The sequence below is a fragment of the Mandrillus leucophaeus genome, unplaced genomic scaffold (genome assembly GCF_000951045.1).
Source record: "Mandrillus leucophaeus isolate KB7577 unplaced genomic scaffold, Mleu.le_1.0 Scaffold811, whole genome shotgun sequence".
In the NCBI taxonomy this organism is placed as follows: domain Eukaryota; kingdom Metazoa; phylum Chordata; class Mammalia; order Primates; family Cercopithecidae; genus Mandrillus; species Mandrillus leucophaeus.
The window spans coordinates 1153890-1171745 of record NW_012108820.1 but is presented as its reverse complement, the minus strand read 5'-3'; the positions used below and the strand labels follow the sequence as shown (position 1 = coordinate 1171745).

Below are 17856 nucleotides of genomic sequence, written 5' to 3'. Positions count from 1 at the left end.
GCTGAGCACGCACTGATTAAAGATTCCACGAACTGAGGATGGGTTACAGGAGCGGATTGCTCTCCTGCAGCTGACAGTTTATAAATACAGGCTTTCCGGGCCAACAGGAAAAGGAACTATTTCTTTGATGCTGCAGGTTTAGCCACAAGTAAAATTATGGTCAGAAGAGGGTCTTGCTATGTCTGGTCTCTCTTGTCAACAAAATAAGGATTCCTGGCTTGCAGAACATCCGCTTTGCCAACAGTCATGCTCAATAAGTCTTTTATGAGTGCATCAAAGGAATGAATGAAACCAATGAAAAAGTGAGCAAGCAGCACCAAGCTCTCCGAGCCTACAGGCTAGTGGTAGAGACATAATAGAATACAAAGCAAGAGAATAATGTCCCACGGGGACTCTGCACTTCTTTTAATCCTTTTTCTGCATCATCTTCTTTTCTCCATGCCTCTTACACACCCACTTCATTCATTCAACAAGTATTTACTGGGCAGTACCAGTACACCCACCAGCAGTGAACAGCTTACATTTTGATAGAAAGGGGCTGAAAACACAGGTTTTATGGCTGCAGATAATTTTAAAGAAAATGAGTGTTATTAAGGCCATAGCATAGGGTGATGGGACAGTGATGGAGATTGGGGGACAATTTCAGATAAGACAGTCATGAAAGGCTGCGCTGATGAAGCAATATTGGCCGTCCGCTGGCTACTCAAAAGGAGACGGGCCTTTCCGCAGATGGTATCATCAAGAAGAGTGAATTTCAGACTGGAAAATCCCAGCAGACGTAGTAAAGAGGACATTCACCTATGGAAGTAATAAAAGAGTCTCTAGCAGCTAATGATTTTAAATCCTGCTCAGAATAGCTAAAAGCATGAAGGAATGTACAGACATAACCCTGGAAATTGAGTCATCTTTGTGGTATGGAGGATAAAAGGGGAGCTAAACCCAAACATGCTGATTATTCACCACAAGGGAAGAAAATGAAGATTTGGGTCCAGGTTGCTGAGTTTAATGTGAATTCTCAGCAAAATGCAAGACTTTCAAAAAGCTGGTTCACATGTCCTCAGGGATCTTCTTGTCTGCTCAGCAGGTTGTCCACCTGACCCTGAGCTGAGTGTTCAGAGCATGGAATGCCTCTGTCCAAACCTGAGTTCTTACACCCCCAACTCATCTCTCCTTCATTTTCATTTAATGTACTCACATTCATTCATTCATTCATTCATTCATTCATTCATTCATTCATTTCACAAATACTTAGTGAACACTAAATGGCAGTCAGGATGCTACACGCTAGGGATACAGAGAAGCATAAAGTGCAGTGTTGCCCGCAGCACCTTCAGGAGTTAGGCGGTAGGAATTCCACCCCAGGGCTGCCGCTCAGCTGGCTGTGTACATATGGACAAATTCCTTAGCTTCTCTGCAGGCGGCTGCTTCCTCATCTGTCAAATAGGGATGACAGCACAGACTTGACACTAAAGTATGTATGAAAGGAAGGAAGGACAGAGAGAAGATGGGAAGAAGGAAGGAGCTGAGACGGGAAGAGGGGCACAGGGAGGAAGAATTGGCACTTACCTCAATTGTGAGGACTGGCTGAAATAGAAACACCTCACACAGTGCCTGGCACATGGTAATATTTATAAATACTGCCCCTCACTTCAAAGAGCTCACCACCGAGTGAGGAGATAGGAACGCAGTTCAGATAATGGCTAGCATTTATTGAGTGCTTATAATGTGCCAGTTACCATTCTAAACTGTACACATTTGGACTCACTTCACCCTCAGCACTTGGTGAGTTTGGGTCTCTTACTATTATCCTGACTCCATAAACGAAAACTGCAGGCATAGGAGGGTTAAGTAACTTGCCCGAGGTCACATAAGGAGTGAGTGGGCAGCAGAGCTGGGATTCAAGCCCAGACACTTTGGCTCCAATCACTGCACCCCACTGCCTCCTACGAATATGAGCAAGTGTGAATACTGCCATGGGCACATGCTATTATGGGGGACTTGCAGCCCAGTAAGGAAGCGATGTGGCCAAGGAATTCTCCTGGGGTAGGGGGACTTCTGTATTTGGGGATTTCAGTATGCCCATGAGGAGGGAGTCAGAGGAAGAGGAGGCAAAGGGCAGCAGAGAGAAGAGGAGCAGAGAACTGGAAGGCACAGAGGAGCAGATCCATGTTGAAGCAGGGGCAGGTGATGAAGGTCATGCTGGTCATGCAGCCACATACACCATGCGAGGGCCTTGGACTTTATCCTCTAAGCAATGGGAGTCACAGGAAGCAGCGTGATCAGAATTACACTTTAGAAAGATTACTCTGGGGGCTGAATGGTCGTGGAAAAAAGAGGGTCATGGACTAGGGAGAGCCAGTTGGAGGGTTGCTGCCAGGGTGCCTCCAGGATCATGGCCAAAGGTATGGACTGGTTCACGACATATTTGGAAAATATAATTAGAAGAAAGCAGTTCTTATCAAATGAAAAGGCTGAACAAGAAAGAGGGGATGAAGACATCTCCCATCCCTTTGGAAACTGGAGGGAGACGGTGATAGCAGCTCCTGGACTATGGAAATGTAGGAAGAAACACTGATAGAAAGCTCTCAGGAGCAAGTAGCTGCCTGCATCCCAAAGTCAGGGAGTTCTCCACCTCCCTTGGAAAATATTTCTTTTAGAACAAAAAACTTTAAATATATGGGAAAGTAGGGGGAATGGTACAATAAATACCCATCACCTAGAGGCAGAAAGAATGAGGGTCATGATCAACTCAGTTTACCACTGGAGGCTATATGAGTAAACAGCAAACTGTTCTCACGAAAGCAGGATGTTGGCAAACTGACAGACTGAGTCCGCTGCCCAGAAGGAATGCTGAGGGCAGTCATGCCCCAGGCATAGTGTTTCTTATGATTATCTACAGGCACAACTGAAGCCTGTTAGCAATAATATGAACCTGTGATCAAGCAGCTAATCAACTGTGAGCTCCTCCTCCCTGCTATTGCTACCCAATAAATACAAAGGGCTGTAGAAGCTCAAGGCCCTTGCTTGCTAGAAGCAAGGAGCCCCCGACCCCTTCTTTAGAACAGTTTCTTTTGTTTTGTTTTGATTTCTGCATTCATCCCCCTTTGTTCAGTCCCATAGTAACCATTACAACTCTTCAACTTTTCCCACATCTGCTTCACATATACATAATATATATTTTTATTGTTATGCAACATTTCATTTTAGTTTTTATTGTTGTCAAATCATTTTAAATAAGCTACAGACATCATTACATTTACCCTTAAATACTTTAGTACATATCACCAAAAAATATTCAGCTAAGCAATTACAGTAACATTGTCGCACCTTGAAAAAATTAACTATTGAATATCATCTAAGACTGTATTAAAAGTTCCATAACAGTCTCAGTATTATTTTATAGTACTTTTTTTTTTTTTTTTTTTATGGTATCTCATTCTATCAATAGGCTGGAGTGCAGTGGTGTGATCTCGGCTCACTGCAACCTCTGCCTCCTGGGTTCAAGTGATTCCCCTGCCTCAGCCTCCTGAGTAGCTGGGACTACAGGCGCACACCACCACACCCAGCTAATTTTTGTATTTTTAGTAGAGATGGGGTTTCACCATGTTGGCCAGGATGGTTTCGATGTCTTGACCTTGTGATCCACCTGCCTTGGCTTCCCAAAGTGCTGGGATTACAGGCATGAGCCACCACACCTGGCCAGTACTTTTTTTTTCAAAACAGGATTCCATTAATGAACCCATATTGCTTTTGTTACACTTCTTTAGTCTCTAAATCTCCAACTGCCCTTGCCACATGATTCTCCTGAGTATTTGATATTGACTCGTTAAAGAAACCAAGTCAGGTTGCCAGGTAGAATACCTCACAGTCTGGCTTTGTCTGATTGTTTCAGCCCATGTCACTTCTAATTTGTTCCTCTCTTCCTCACATTTCCGGTAAACTGGAAGTTCTAAAGGCATGACAGGATTCAAGTGAGACATGTTGATGAGCACGTGTCATTGGTGATACCATGGCATTCATACAGCATCCGATGCCAAGGTTTTGGTTTCAAAATACCATCCTGCTATTATGCTACCAAATGGAACCTGACAGATTCCAGGTTTGGGATGGGGAATGAAGTAGGTGGGCCTTGTTCTAGAAAGCACAGAAGTACCCATTTACTAACAGGTCATATCAAAAGAACCCAAGAGCCAGCGTAAGGCAAACTCCGGTCAAATTTGGAACACCCTGAGCATCAAAATGAATGACGGGAATTGATTAAAACACAATACATAAAATTGTATAATAATCAATCCACAGTCAAAAAAAAAAAAATCCTCTGTTACTTTGAGAAGCAGCAGTGGCCCAGGTACTGTTGAGGCCGTTTGCTCTCAATAGCAGCTCAATCTGATCTAGGATTCTGTGTCTTGAATCCAGAATACTCTGATCTTGACTTAAACTTGGACCAAGAACATAGCTACCCCTCATGTGTGTGTCTGGAACAATCTGGTTTAGGTATCCACGATGATTCCCTGCTCGCAGGAAACTAGTCTCCACTAATATTAAATAATTGCATGGTAGTTTAAGCACCAGGCAACTTGACAGGTTCTATAAATCCCAATGTTACTTGTCAAGACTATAAGGTTCTTGAATCGGTTCGAAGCCCGAGTGCACGCCAACAGACAACATGAGGTTGGGTGGAGCAACATGCTATTTTAATGAGCACCTGGGTGCTGGTGGGCTGAGGCCTAAAATGGTGTCAGCCCCAAGTGAGGATGGGATAGGGGTTTTATAGTCCTCTGTAAACAGGAAGTGTCCTAGTCTGACGTGACTGCTACGTAGTACCCGGATGGCCTCTTCTTCAGGGCTAAGTGTCTTCTAGCCAGGGTGGGTGTCTTCTGGCCGGCTCCATTCCTGCTTCTGCTATCTTGCTGGTGTACGCTGCCGACACAAGTGGCCTTATGCCATGGGACTGACCTGAGGAGGGAGGAGTTACTTATCCCTTCAAGCTTTCGAGCTGCGGGGAGAATCTTTCAAAGATGTTCTAAATTAAGAATTTATTCATCATTTTTGGAATTAGCCTTAAAAAAGCTCAGGTTGCTAAGAGATGTAATTTTTTGTTAACTACAGAAGTTTTTAATGTTGCATTTTGCTGATGCAGCACTTCCTCAGGATTAACTGGGTTGCTCTCTCATTGTCAGCCTGTATGTGAGCCACCTCCCAATCTTTGTAGCCATCACTCAACATTAAGTTGAGAACATCCTGAATAGCCAGGCTTGTCAATTATTCAGGGGAAACCAAGAAGGCAACACTAGCATATGATAAATAGACCTTTGTACTATTGGAGGAAAAAAAAAAAAATCTTTCTTTGTACTTTCAATTTCAGAGGAAAGAGGTAAAGCCATGATTCTCGTGGGCATTTAATCAGCAAACCTATGTTTAATTGACCACTAATATGCAAGCTCCTGGGCCTCTATCAAATTTCTTAAGAGTAGCGTGAAGCTCCTGATGTCTTCCTGCCTTCTCATCAATCACATTAATGGTCTCTACTGGAAACAGAGCTCCTGACTATAGACTAAGCTGTGACCCAGTTGCCAGGGTACCGTTAGAGTAGGAGAAGCTCTCTTTCCCAGGGCTTCTCTTTCACCTTAAAGAAAATATTCTTCACAAGTCTTCATGGTTTAGACAGTATAACAAGTGGTTTAAGTCATCCTTACTTACAGCTTCCTTACTGGCCATTGTGAAGGCTATAATCTGACACTCCTTTAATAAGCTCCCTATACTCCTTTTCGAGACAAGCAGCCTTGGCAAGAAGTATAATTCAAAAAATGGACTGCCCAGAATAAAATTCCCAGCTCAAATCACAGGCAGGGCTATTATCACATCCATTTTATATTTCTGTCTGTATTTATATTTATATTTCAGTCTGTATTTCATGCTTATAGGCTCATGGCCTTCTAAAATCTGATGCTTTTAGTTTGGAAACTAGTTTCTTGAGTTCCATCTCTTATGTGCAGTCAATTCTCTCCAAACCATTATGAAGGCATCCCTCTTTGCTGAGGTTATGGCAGAAACAGATTCACTAGACTCTCTCCATTGGGTGGTGGCTTTGGTTTCTCAAAAAGAAGGTCAGAGAAAGGTTCCTAGAACACAAACTCTATGGAAGCATGGATCACGGAGATTCAAATAATTTCCTTTGCAAAGACTTCAGTGAATTCCCTCTTCAAATCTTTTTTAGGACAAGACTGGGAGTGTGAACATTTCTGTCAGCTTCAACTTCTTTTTCCCCCAACACTGTTAAGTTCTACCGAACATTTTAAGTTCCAAGATACACGTGCAGGAGGTGCAGGTTTGTTACATAGGCAAAGATGTGCCATGATGGTTTACCACACCTATGAACCCATCAATTAGATATTAAGCCCAACACGCATTAGCTATGTTTTCTGATGCTATCCCTCCCTCCACCATCCACCTCTGACAGGCCTGTGTGTGTTGTTCCCTTCCCTGTTTGTTGGCAGCATGTATAGCTTCTTTTGAGAAGTGTCTGTTCATGTCCTTTGCCCACTTTTTAATGTTTTTTTTTTTTCTTGTAAATGTATTTAAGTTCCTTGAAGACTCTGGATATGAGACCTATATCAGATGGATAGATTGCAAAAATTTTCTTCCATTTTGTAGGTTGTCTGTTCACTGTGGTGATACTTTTGCTGTTCAGAAGCTCTTTAGTTTAAGTAGATTCAATTGTCAAGTTTTGCTTTTGTTGCAGTCACTTTCCACTTTTTCATCATAAAATCTTTGCCCATGCCTATGTCCTGAATGGTATTGCCTAGATTTTCTTCTAGGGCTTTTATAGTTTTGGGTTTTACATGTAAGTCTTTACTCCATCCTGAGTTAAGTTTTGTATGTGGTGTAAGGAAGAGGTCCAGTTTCATGTAAAAAAGGGTCCAGTTTCAATTTTCTGCATGTAGCTAGCCAGTTCTCCAGCACCATTTATTAAGTACGGAATCCTTTCCCCATTGCTTTTTTTTGTCAGGTTTGTCAAAGATCAGATAGTTGTAGATATGCCATCTTATTTCTGAGTTCTCTATTCTGTTTCATTGGTCTGTGTCTGTTTTTGTACAGTACCACACTGTTTTGGTTACTGTAGCCTTGTAGAATAGTTTGAAGTCAGGTAATCTGATGTCTCCAGCTCTGTTCTTTTTGCTTAGGATTGTCTTGGCCATATGGGCTCTTTGTTTTGATTCCATTTGAATTTTAAAGTAGTTTTTCTAATTCTATGAAGAATGTCAGTGGTAATTTAATGGGAATAGCACTGAATCTAAATAAATTACTTTTGGTAATATGGCCATTTTCATGATATTGATTATTTCTATCCATGAGCATGGAATGTTTTTCCATTTGTTTGTGTCCTCTCTGATTTCCTTGAGCAGTGGTTTGTAGTTCTCCTTGAAGAGGTCCTTCACTTCCCTTATTAGCTGTATTCCTAGGAATTTTATTCTCTTTGTAGCAATTATGAATGGGAGTTCATTTATGATTTGACTCTCTGCTTGTCTATTGTTGGTGTATAGGAATGCTTGTGAATTTTGCACATTGATTTTGTATCCTGAGACTTTACTGACGTTGCTTATCAGCTTAAGAAGCTTTTGGGCTGACGATGTGGTTTTCTAGATATAGGATCGTCATCTGCAATAGATATAGGATCATGTCATCTGCAAAAAGAGACAGTTTGGTTTTCTCTCTTCCTATTTGAATACACTTTCTTTCTTTCTCTTACCTGATTGCCCTGGCCAGAACTTCCAATGCTATGTTGAATAGGAGTGAGCTTCCATTTCTTTACCTTCATCAATTACTTTTTCTTTAATCTCTTGCAAGCTCCTTGGGGTAACCTCCCATGGCCACTCACCCATCACCTGATTCATTGCTTCAAGAAGCAGCTCTCCTGTCAAATGCGGAAAGGCTGCCAGGGCATGGATTCACCTCATAACCCCCAACATCCCGATATTCATTAAGAATGCTGCCACTGGGACCCAGCCTGAAGCACCACTTTCACCAGGCTTTGCTTTCTTATGGACATTTCTATCTTCACATCATGTTTTCACCTGTGTTTTTTCCTCAGAAAACAAAGTCTTCCAACCTCCACAGTCCTGCCAGGGCAGTTCAGAGCAGCCTTGCCCACAGCCACAAGGGCACCTCACCCCATCTGACTTGGAGGGCACGCGGGCAAATGTGGGGGCCCAAGTCCACACCCAGTTCTGGCCCCCACATCCCCTAGTCTGTGAGGTGCTGCCACAGCAACTGCTCAGTCTGACCCCAAAACCCCTACTGTTATTTGATTCTAATTGCCACCCCTCATGTTCTTCTACAGGTAGTGTTGTCTCCCAATTGCATAAGAATGCTGAATAAGATTTCTGAACTTTCACAATAGAATGGCAATCCTACCCCTGCCTCTTCTAGCGTCCAGAACACATAAATGTGTATTTAGCCCCATATGAAGTAGCCAACACACCAAATCCTTTTGGAGAATTGTAGTTTTTTGCCATCCACTGCCAGCAAAGGCTCCACTAAGACTTGACAGTGAACACCCCTTAGGCAGCCTTTTTTTTTTTTTCTATACCCCACCACCAGGAGTTTCCATTTTTTTAACTTCTATCAACTATTTCTACCCATTCTTGAATTTCTTGTAAAGGGAATCATATGCTTTCTTTTGTGTCTGCCTCCTTTTGTTCAATATACCTGTGAGAATCATTCACATTGTAATGTCTACCAATAGTTTTCTCATTTTAATTGCTGTGAAGTAATTATCCATCATTGTATGCATATATCATAATTTGTCCATCTCTTCTTGGTAGACTTTTTTTTTTTCAATTTGGAGTTGTTATAATGAAGCAACTATGAACTCTGAACATTTCATTTTGTGGAACTGTGCACTCAGGAGAGGAATTACTGAGACATAGTGTACACCAGAGGTCAGCAAACTTTTTCGGTAAAAGGCAGATAGGAAATATATCGACTGTGCAAGCCATACACTCTCCATTGTAATGAGTCAACTCTGCCATAGACAATATGTAAACAAATGGGCATGCCTGTGTAATACAATTTTGTTGACAAAAGCAGGTGGTGGCCTGGATTTAGCCCATGGGCAGCAGTTGGCTGAACCCTGGCATAGATGTTTGGTTTGCTTTAGTAGAAAATGCTGAATAATTTTGCAGTATGGCTATTCATTTAGTACTCTTAAGCAATACTTTATAAGAATTCAATAGATGCTTCACATTTTTGTCAACACTCAAAAGTATCAGGTCTCTTTAGTTTTGCCATTGTTGTAACCACGTAGCATGTCTCACGGTGGGTTTATGTGTGACCTCATTAATGATATTGAACACTCAAAATATATGTATTGGCCATTTGTATTTCGTCTCTTGTGAGGTGCTTGTTCAAGTCTTTCGGACATTTTTGACTGCGTTGTGTTCTTGGATTTGTAGGAGTTACATTGGCTATGAACCTGTATTATCTACTGCTGCATAGCAATATTACCATAAACTTAGAGATGCAAATAAACATACATTTGTTATTTGACAGTTTCTGTGGGTCAAGAGTCTCAGCATGGCTTAGCTGGGTCCTCTGCTTTAGGATCTGTCACATAGCTGCAACAGTTACGTTGGCCAGGGCTGTGGTCTCATCTTTTGCTCAAATGAGGAAGGATCTTTTTTCAAACTCATGTGGTGGCAGCATTCAGTCCCTTGTGGTATATCCACCTTCCAGTCTGCTTCTTGCTGCCTGTTGCCTACAGGTTGCCCTTAGTTTCTCGCCATGTGGGCTTTCCCAACATGACTGCTTGTTTCCTCAAAGCCAACAAGGAAGAGTATCTCCTCATGAGATGAATATTACAGGCTTATGGAATAGAGTCACATACACATAGTGACATACATCCCACCACTTTTGCCACATCCTATTGGTTAGAATCAAGTCACACAGGCCCATGAAAACTCAAGGGGAGAGGATTACACAAGGGTATGAATACCAGGAGTTCAGGGGTCATGGGGACTAATTTAGAGTTGTCTGCCACAGAGTCCTTGTCAGATATGTCATACATATCTTCTCCAGTCTGTAATTTGCCTTTTCTTTGATAGAAAAAAAAATCCACTTTTTAATTTTGTAGATAGCGTTTTGTTGTTGTTGGTTTGTAGAGTCAGGGTCTCATTACATTGCCTAAGCTGGTCTCGAACTCCTACCCTCAAGCAATTCTCCTGCCTCAGCCTTCCAAAATGTTGAGACTGCAGATGTGAGCCACCACACTGGCCCTAGATAGTGGTTTTTTATTACCTGTTTAATAATTCATCGTTTACCTAAGATCATGAAGATATTTTAGTCTGGTTTTCCTCTAGACTAGTGTTTCTCAACCTTGGCAATACATTTGAGGCTAGATAATTCCTTGCTAATTATTCTTCTGTGCATTGTAGGGTGTTTAACAGCAGCTCTGGCCTACCCATCAGATGCCAGTAGCACTTCCTTCCAGTTGTGACAATCAAAAATCTTGCTAAATGTCTCCCAGGGCTAAAAGGCCCCCAGTTGAAAAGTACTGTTCTTAGATGCTTTATAGCTTAATTTTGGAATATAATGTCTATAATCCAAGTTAGTTGCTTTATATTGTTCCATATATCTAATTTCTCTACATTTACTGAAAAGTTCATTTCCCTCATGAATTGCAACTTTGTCATACATTAAGTAATCATATATGTATGGATCCTGTTCAATTCATCTAACTTCAATCGTCATGCCAGTAAAACACTTCCGTAGTTTTTTGGTAGGTCTTGAAATCTGTTCTTGTAAATCTTCGAATTTTGTCATCATAATTGGCTATTCTAGGTCCTTTGCATTTCCTTCTATTATTTTGAACCAATTTGTCAATTTTTACACACAAAAAAGCCTGAGATTTTTACTGGAAATAAATCTATACATCAATTTGAGATAATTGTAGTCATAACAATATTATTTCAGTACATAAAATGATAAACCTTAGTTCCTTTTTAATATCGCTCAAGATTTTCTGGTTTTCAGCATAGAGATCTTGCAACTATTTACTTCTAGATATTTGCTAATGCTTTCCAGCTTTACTGAGGTATACTTGACATACAAAAGTGTGTATACTTAGTGTACATGATTGCATATATGTATACATTGTAAAATGATTGCCACAATCAAGCCAATTAGCATATCCATCCATTCCTGCACGTTTTTGTTTTTTTTTTTTTGGTGGTGGTAACATTTAAGATCTACTTCCCTACTATTTAATATTTCTTATACCATTGTAAATAACATTGTTTTCCTAATTTTATTTTCTAATTGTTTGTTGCTAGTATGTAAATATACAATTATTTTTTATATCAGTCTTGTATCTAGCGATCTTACTAAATTCATTATAAGATACTTTGAATTCTGTGTGTATGCAATCAGGTCATCTGTAAATATCTTTTTACTTCTCTTTACTCTTTATATAATTTTCTTTTCTTTCCTCTGACTGGGATCTCCTAAACGATGTTGAACAGAAGTAGTGATGGTGAACATTCTAATCTTTCCTCCAAATTTAGGGGGAGAAATAATTCAATATGAAAGCATTAGGTATTATGACACTTTTTTTGTAGACACTCTTTATTATATTGAGGAATTTATCCAGTTTCTGAAAATTACAAGGTTGGCTGCTGAATTCTGTCAAATACTTTTTTTCCTCCTTTTTTGTGCAGCTATAAAAATGGCTATACATTTTTCTCCTTTATTCTATTAATGTGGTCAATTACTTGATTTTTGAATGTTACAGCAGCCTTGCATCCCTGGAATAAACCCATTTGGTCATGAGTCACTATCCGTTTTATGTAACCTCTTTTTACATATTGCTGGTAATTTTGTTTAGGATCACTGTCTTTCATGTTCATGAAAGGTGTTAGTCTGTGATTTTCTTTTGTCAAGTTTTGGTGTCGGAGAAATCTGGGTCTCATAAATTCAGTTGGGAAATGTTTCCTTTTTCATTATGCTCTGAAAGAGTTTATGTTCCATAAACACAGTATTTCATCTTTAGATGCCTGGAGAAAATCACCGATGAAACCATCTGGGCCTAGAGTTTTCTTTGTAAGAAAGTGTTCAACTTTTAATTACATAATTTAGTCTATAGAAATTACATCTCTGATTACGAATGGAAGACAACAGAAACATTCTTGAAGATGTCAATTATATTAATTTTTGAGGAAATATACATAACTATAATATATAGAGATGTGGAAGCACAAGAGGTCTTCAATAAACCCAGAAATGCAGAGAGCACTGATATTTACATATCCACACATAGCATCACTTTTAATTTAGCATGCTATTATTGTTTTCTGCTCCCAGGCGTCCTAGAAAGGTTATTTTCATGTCTGGATTTCTAATTTAGCTGCAAGATGTAAAAATCCTACATAGTCAGACAACCCGCTTTGGCTATATCATCAGGAATGGCTTAAAAGCAAAAATGACATTCCAGTTATTCCACACACAAATCCCTGATATTAACATCCCTATCCTAAAAACAGCCATTTGGAAGGAAAGCCCTATTTCAAAGCAAAGGAAATGTGAATAAGACAATATCTGCTCCTGGAAATGTCAGACTCAAAATTGAGTTCTTTAGATGAGAGTCGATTCTAAAATAACATCTCTGATTTGTTATATAATAAAACATAATGGCTTTATAAACTTTATATAAACATTGTCAATTTCTGATGATTTTCTCTTAAAAGGGTAGCTCTGAACTGATTATTCTCTCTTTAAACTGTATTTACTGGGCTGCTGACTTTTTTCTCTGATTTCATTCATTCCTTTTCCCCATCTCCCCTTCCCCTTCCCAGTCTAGACTAATGAACACAATATTTGAGAAATAAAAGACTTAAGCAAAGATCTTTTATTCGTGGTTAGGCTTACACGGTTCCAAAAAGTAAACATAATTAACAAAACACTTAAAAGTACCAGAGGAGGTGCCCCGGTATCAGTAGAAGGCACTGATCAGACCAAAGAAGAAAGCTTGACACGGATCTTCATGTACGGATGCCAGCTTCAGTCCTGTCAAATGAACATGTTGTTCTCTCAGTGGTAACAGTTAGTAGGCCGGAGCAGAACTGGAGACTCTTCTCCACTGGTGTAGGCAGCCAGGGCTCTCCAGGAGTATTATTATAGATGACGTGAAGGTGACTACCATGGTGGCAATGACAACAATCTCAGTTACAATGACAACAAAGCTAAGGCCATCAGTAGAGGCTTGACACGATCTAGAAATCCTTCTGGAGCCTCTCCTCAGCTGATCATCCCTGATACATCCCTTGGATGGCCACAAAATCCATTTTCACAAAACTGAATCCAATGCATTGTGTTATCACTGCAACACACACGAGTTCTGGTAGTTGCTAATTTGGAAAAATGGTAAATACTAATACTATTGCGTCATTTTGGGAATGAGTCAAATCTATACAACAAGAAAAACATGAACACACACACAGGTACTTTTGGTGGTATGGCTTTAAATTCTGTGCTTGGCTATAAAAAGCATTATAAGCAAAGTTAATGAATAACAGTTTTTATTAAAAAGAAAAAAAGTAATTTACTATACCAAAATCAGTTTAGGACATATTAAATCAAATTTTACGCAAATACCTTTACAAAAACTGAATTATATAATTAAACAGAGTGCTCTTCATACATTAATACTGAATATGTTAAGTTACTATATATTAAAGATATAATTTGAAAACTAGAGCTGTTTCAAAATACTGTGTTCAAATGTCATTCTTTGGGGACCCAGAGAAATTGCCTGATCACCATGTTGTCCTTCCACAAGGGGTTTCTCTTCTGAGTCAGGAGAGAGTCATTAAGTAACATTAAAAAAAAGAGTAAAACATAAGGTCCAAATTTAATTCACTTCCTGAGCCTCACATAGAGCTTGCTGACTTGAACACAACACATCAACATTGTTTTAAAATATTGAGGACACTATTTGCTGGCAGCATCTACTACACTTTCATGTTACAAGTAGGCCATAAAGATAGGGCTTCAGGGAGCAATAGAACACAGATGAACTTCTAAAGCAATACGAGGCTCTAGCAGAAGACCTCATTCTCTTTATGAGGCACAAACAGCAAAAGAAGAGAGAAAACATAACCACCATGATTACAGACTTCAGGGGATTTCATAGCTAGAGTTTCATGATGTTTTATGTACAGTATTATTCCTTAACACAGTATTATTATTCCTACTGAGTTCCCAGGAAATAATCTGCATCATCAATAATATGGTTTAAAAGTTCATACCATTGCTAACATCCGTGTCAAAAGACTTTCACTCTTCTTGTTATATATACAAATAGAACTGTAGACAGTCACATCTCTCCAGGCTCATGCCCAACTGAAACTTCCATTATAATGAAGAGACAGAACAGGAAAGGGACTTCTGGTACTATTTATTTTCCTGTGACAATAATAAAAACTGCTGTATCACAGCTTGTAGAATAAACAGTCATCACTAAGTGTAAAAACAACTGCGTAAGTCAAAAGCAAGTGATTTTTCCCAGAAAAAAAAAAAAATTTTCTCCTATGACCCCTTTTCTTCCTCTGTCAAAAAATACCATACATAAAATCTCCCCCTAAAGTCAGGAAGCGTCCAATGCCATGTGGCAGACACACGCGTTGTGAGCACAGCACAGTGGGATGAGGCCACAGTCTCCAGTTCATTCCCTGCGCAGGCTATGCTCACAGGTCACCCTGCTTTATAACTCCTCTCGAAAACCTTTCTGTGTGTCCTGCCGGGCTTTGGCTTCCTCAGTGGGTGCCAACCATGTGAAATACACCTTCACTGGATCGATGTTCCAGTGTTTGTGGAACGATATGGGAACCTGATGAGAAAGGTAGTCCTTAGGGTAATCCACCGGCCGAGCCTGCAGGGAAAAGAGAGAGTTAGGCTTCCTTGTTGATTGAAAATAATTTTGCTGCAGAAGAGCATTTGAGTTGATAAAGTGGATTGCTTTACTTCACTACTTAATATTGGCTATGGGAATCTAAAAGCAAAAAGGAAACTATTTTCTGATCTCTTTCTTCTAATTCCAGGTTCTTTGCTTTTGTGTCTCCAATTACCTTAGTACCCCAAATGCACTGCTTTTTGCTTCTATGTTCCACAGTCTTGCCTCTGGGAGATTCCCGAACCATAGTAATAAATACAAAAAGCTTTCTTTGGTAAGCCATTTAAGTTACTATTATCACTTCTGCACAAAGACAGAAAAACTGTTACATTCCAGGTACTTGTAAGGAAACTCTGGCCATATGTGGGTTGTGGGGGGCCAGAAGTGGGTTGTGGGGGGCCAGGGCAAAGATTTCTCAGATTTCCCTTGGCCTGTCTACTGCTCTAATGTGTAATTAGGTGATGTCATTCGAAGAAAGAAAAGGAGCTCACTGGGGGAGAAGGATAACGTAACTCATACTCTCTTCCTGCCCAAATATCTAGTCTAGTTCCAGAGGTGTAAATGAGGTGTAAATGAGGTGTAAATGAGAATTGCAAGTAACCCAAAATTGTCTGCGAAAGGACCTAAAAAGTTTTTATATTATCTACATTGCAACATTTTTTAGAGGTTAGAAAATAAAACTTAAGCAGAACTAGATACAGGTTAGAATAAGATTGAAAAAGTAACCTATAGGGTTAGAAAGAAACTGAAATCAGATACTATGTTGTTTTCTCTAAGGAAAGTATCCAGTTTCTCTTGGGAATCACCTTTTTTTTTTTTTTTTTTGAGATGGAGTTTCACTCTGCCGCCCAGGCTGGAGTGCAATGGGGCAATCTCAGTTTACTGCAACCTCTGCCTCCTGGGTTCAACTGATTCTCCTGCCTCAGCTTCCTGAGTAGCTGGGATTACAGGCATGCACCACCATGCCTGGCTAATTTTTTGTATTTAGTAGAGACGGGGTTTCACCAAGTTGGCCAGCCTGGTCTCGAACTCCTGACCTCAGATGATCCACCTGCCTTGGCCTCACGAAGTGCTGAGATTGCAGGCGTGAGCCACTTTGCCCGGCCAGTAACCATCTTAAATTTGTTTATTAATTTATATGGGCCATCTGTTTTATTAAGTAACTCATTAGGTCATTGATACTACAATTGTCTTGACTATCAAAACCAGATGTGATGCATTTTAAAAACAAGCCTTTTGTAGGCTACTATTTTATTACAGTCTGCCTAAATCTTTGATATGAATAAACTCCCTTAAATGGTTTACAGAATACCTTTGTTAAATTTTATCTCATTTAATCCTAGAAACAACCTTGTAAAATGGACAGAATATTATGGTTCACTTCCAGTTTACCGCTGAGGAAACTGGAGCTCCCAGAAGTAACATGACTAGCAAACACTGGACTAGAGACCAGAGAGAGGTGCTGAGCCCAGGGCCAGTGCTCTGCCAGGGCACGGGCTGCCTCTGCTCAAGCCGTCTCACCACCGGCTGGGCACACTCAGCAGCGCCTGGCCTAACCTACCTCCACCAGCACAAATACACTATTCAGACGAGTGTTCCAACAATAATATCTGCGGAGAAAAGGTCAAAAGAATCTAAGGGGAGAACTTTCACAACTGCTATTTTTAAGAAATTGTAACTGCTCATGGAGATAAAAATCTAAGAGGAATTTTAAAAGGAAGAAACAGTGAGACAGACAAAAAATACACACTGGAATATAGTCTAATAGAGTTGGGAAAGGTTTGAATATTAGGTGAAGGAATTCATTTATTATACGATGTTTCTTTGCAAGGCCCTCTGAGAGAGTTTACTGGCAAGGAAGAAAACCAAGGACAAATACTCTCTCAATTCCGTTAGAAGATAATTCCACAATGATCCCAGAAGAAAGAGTAGTTCCCCCTTATCCATGGTTTCACTTTCTGAAGTGTCAGTGTCCCACAGTCAATTTTAGTCTGAAAATGTTAAATGGAAAATTCCAGAAATAGACAATTCCTAAGTTTTAAGTTGCGGGCCCTTCTGAGTATCAGGATGAAATGTGGGGTGTCCCACTCCATCCCGCACTGGACAAGAATCCTCCCTTTGTCCAGCACCTTCATGCTGTCTACACTCCTCGCCCCTGAGTTGCTAGAAGCCGCCTCATTATCCAGTCCACTGCTGCAGTATCACAGTGCTTGTGTTCGAGGAACCCTTATTTAAGAATAGCCTAAAGCAACAGTAGTGATGCCGGCATACAGTTATAATTGCTCTATTTTATTACTGTTCATCTCTTACTCTGCCTACTTTCTAAAGTAAACTTGATCATAGGTATGTAAAGTATAAGAAAAAACAAAGTATACGTAGGATTCAGTATATCCAAGGTTTCAAACATCCACTGGGGGCGGGCGGAGGGGGAGTCTTGGAACGTACCCCCTGTGGTTAAGGAAGGGCTACTGTAAAAGCAATGGAAACAAATCCTTGCTTGTTTTTCACCTTTAAAAATGAACTGTTGAAGACAGAAATGCATCTAACAGGAAAAAAAATAAACCGTAACATTTTTTCCCTCAATTAATGCAGATTCTAGAAGTGATTCACTGCATCTCAGGGAGCCTATGCATGCATTAAAAGAGCTGACTTATTAAACATTACAATTTGCTGGTCATTTTTGACAAACGAGGTCATGGAAAAGCATTAGACAAAACTAGAAAAGTGAAATACATCCAAAATGGTATCTTTAATACCAAGAAGTCTATGCAGCCTCTAATAATCATATCTCTCTGCCCAAAATGCCAAGAGGAAATCCCAAACAGGAGGGTGAGGGGTGGCGAAGAACCTGAGGAACAGAGTGTGGTAGGCATCTGCATACAGGAAGAGAGAGGGGCTGAAACTGCATAAGA

The 17856-nt window shown here is 40.1% G+C and overlaps 1 protein-coding gene across 1 annotated transcript in view; it reads right to left on the bottom strand.

The window, feature by feature from the left end:
- Positions 1–12874: 12874 nt before the first annotated feature.
- B3GALTL (beta 1,3-galactosyltransferase-like) overlaps positions 12875–17856 on the bottom strand; it is a 118381-nt gene continuing 113399 nt past the window's right edge. The window contains exon 15 of the mRNA XM_011967847.1: positions 12875–14923. Within this exon, the coding sequence (XP_011823237.1) occupies positions 14756–14923 (168 nt within the window). The 3' untranslated portion in view covers positions 12875–14755. The remainder of the gene's footprint in view (positions 14924–17856) is intronic.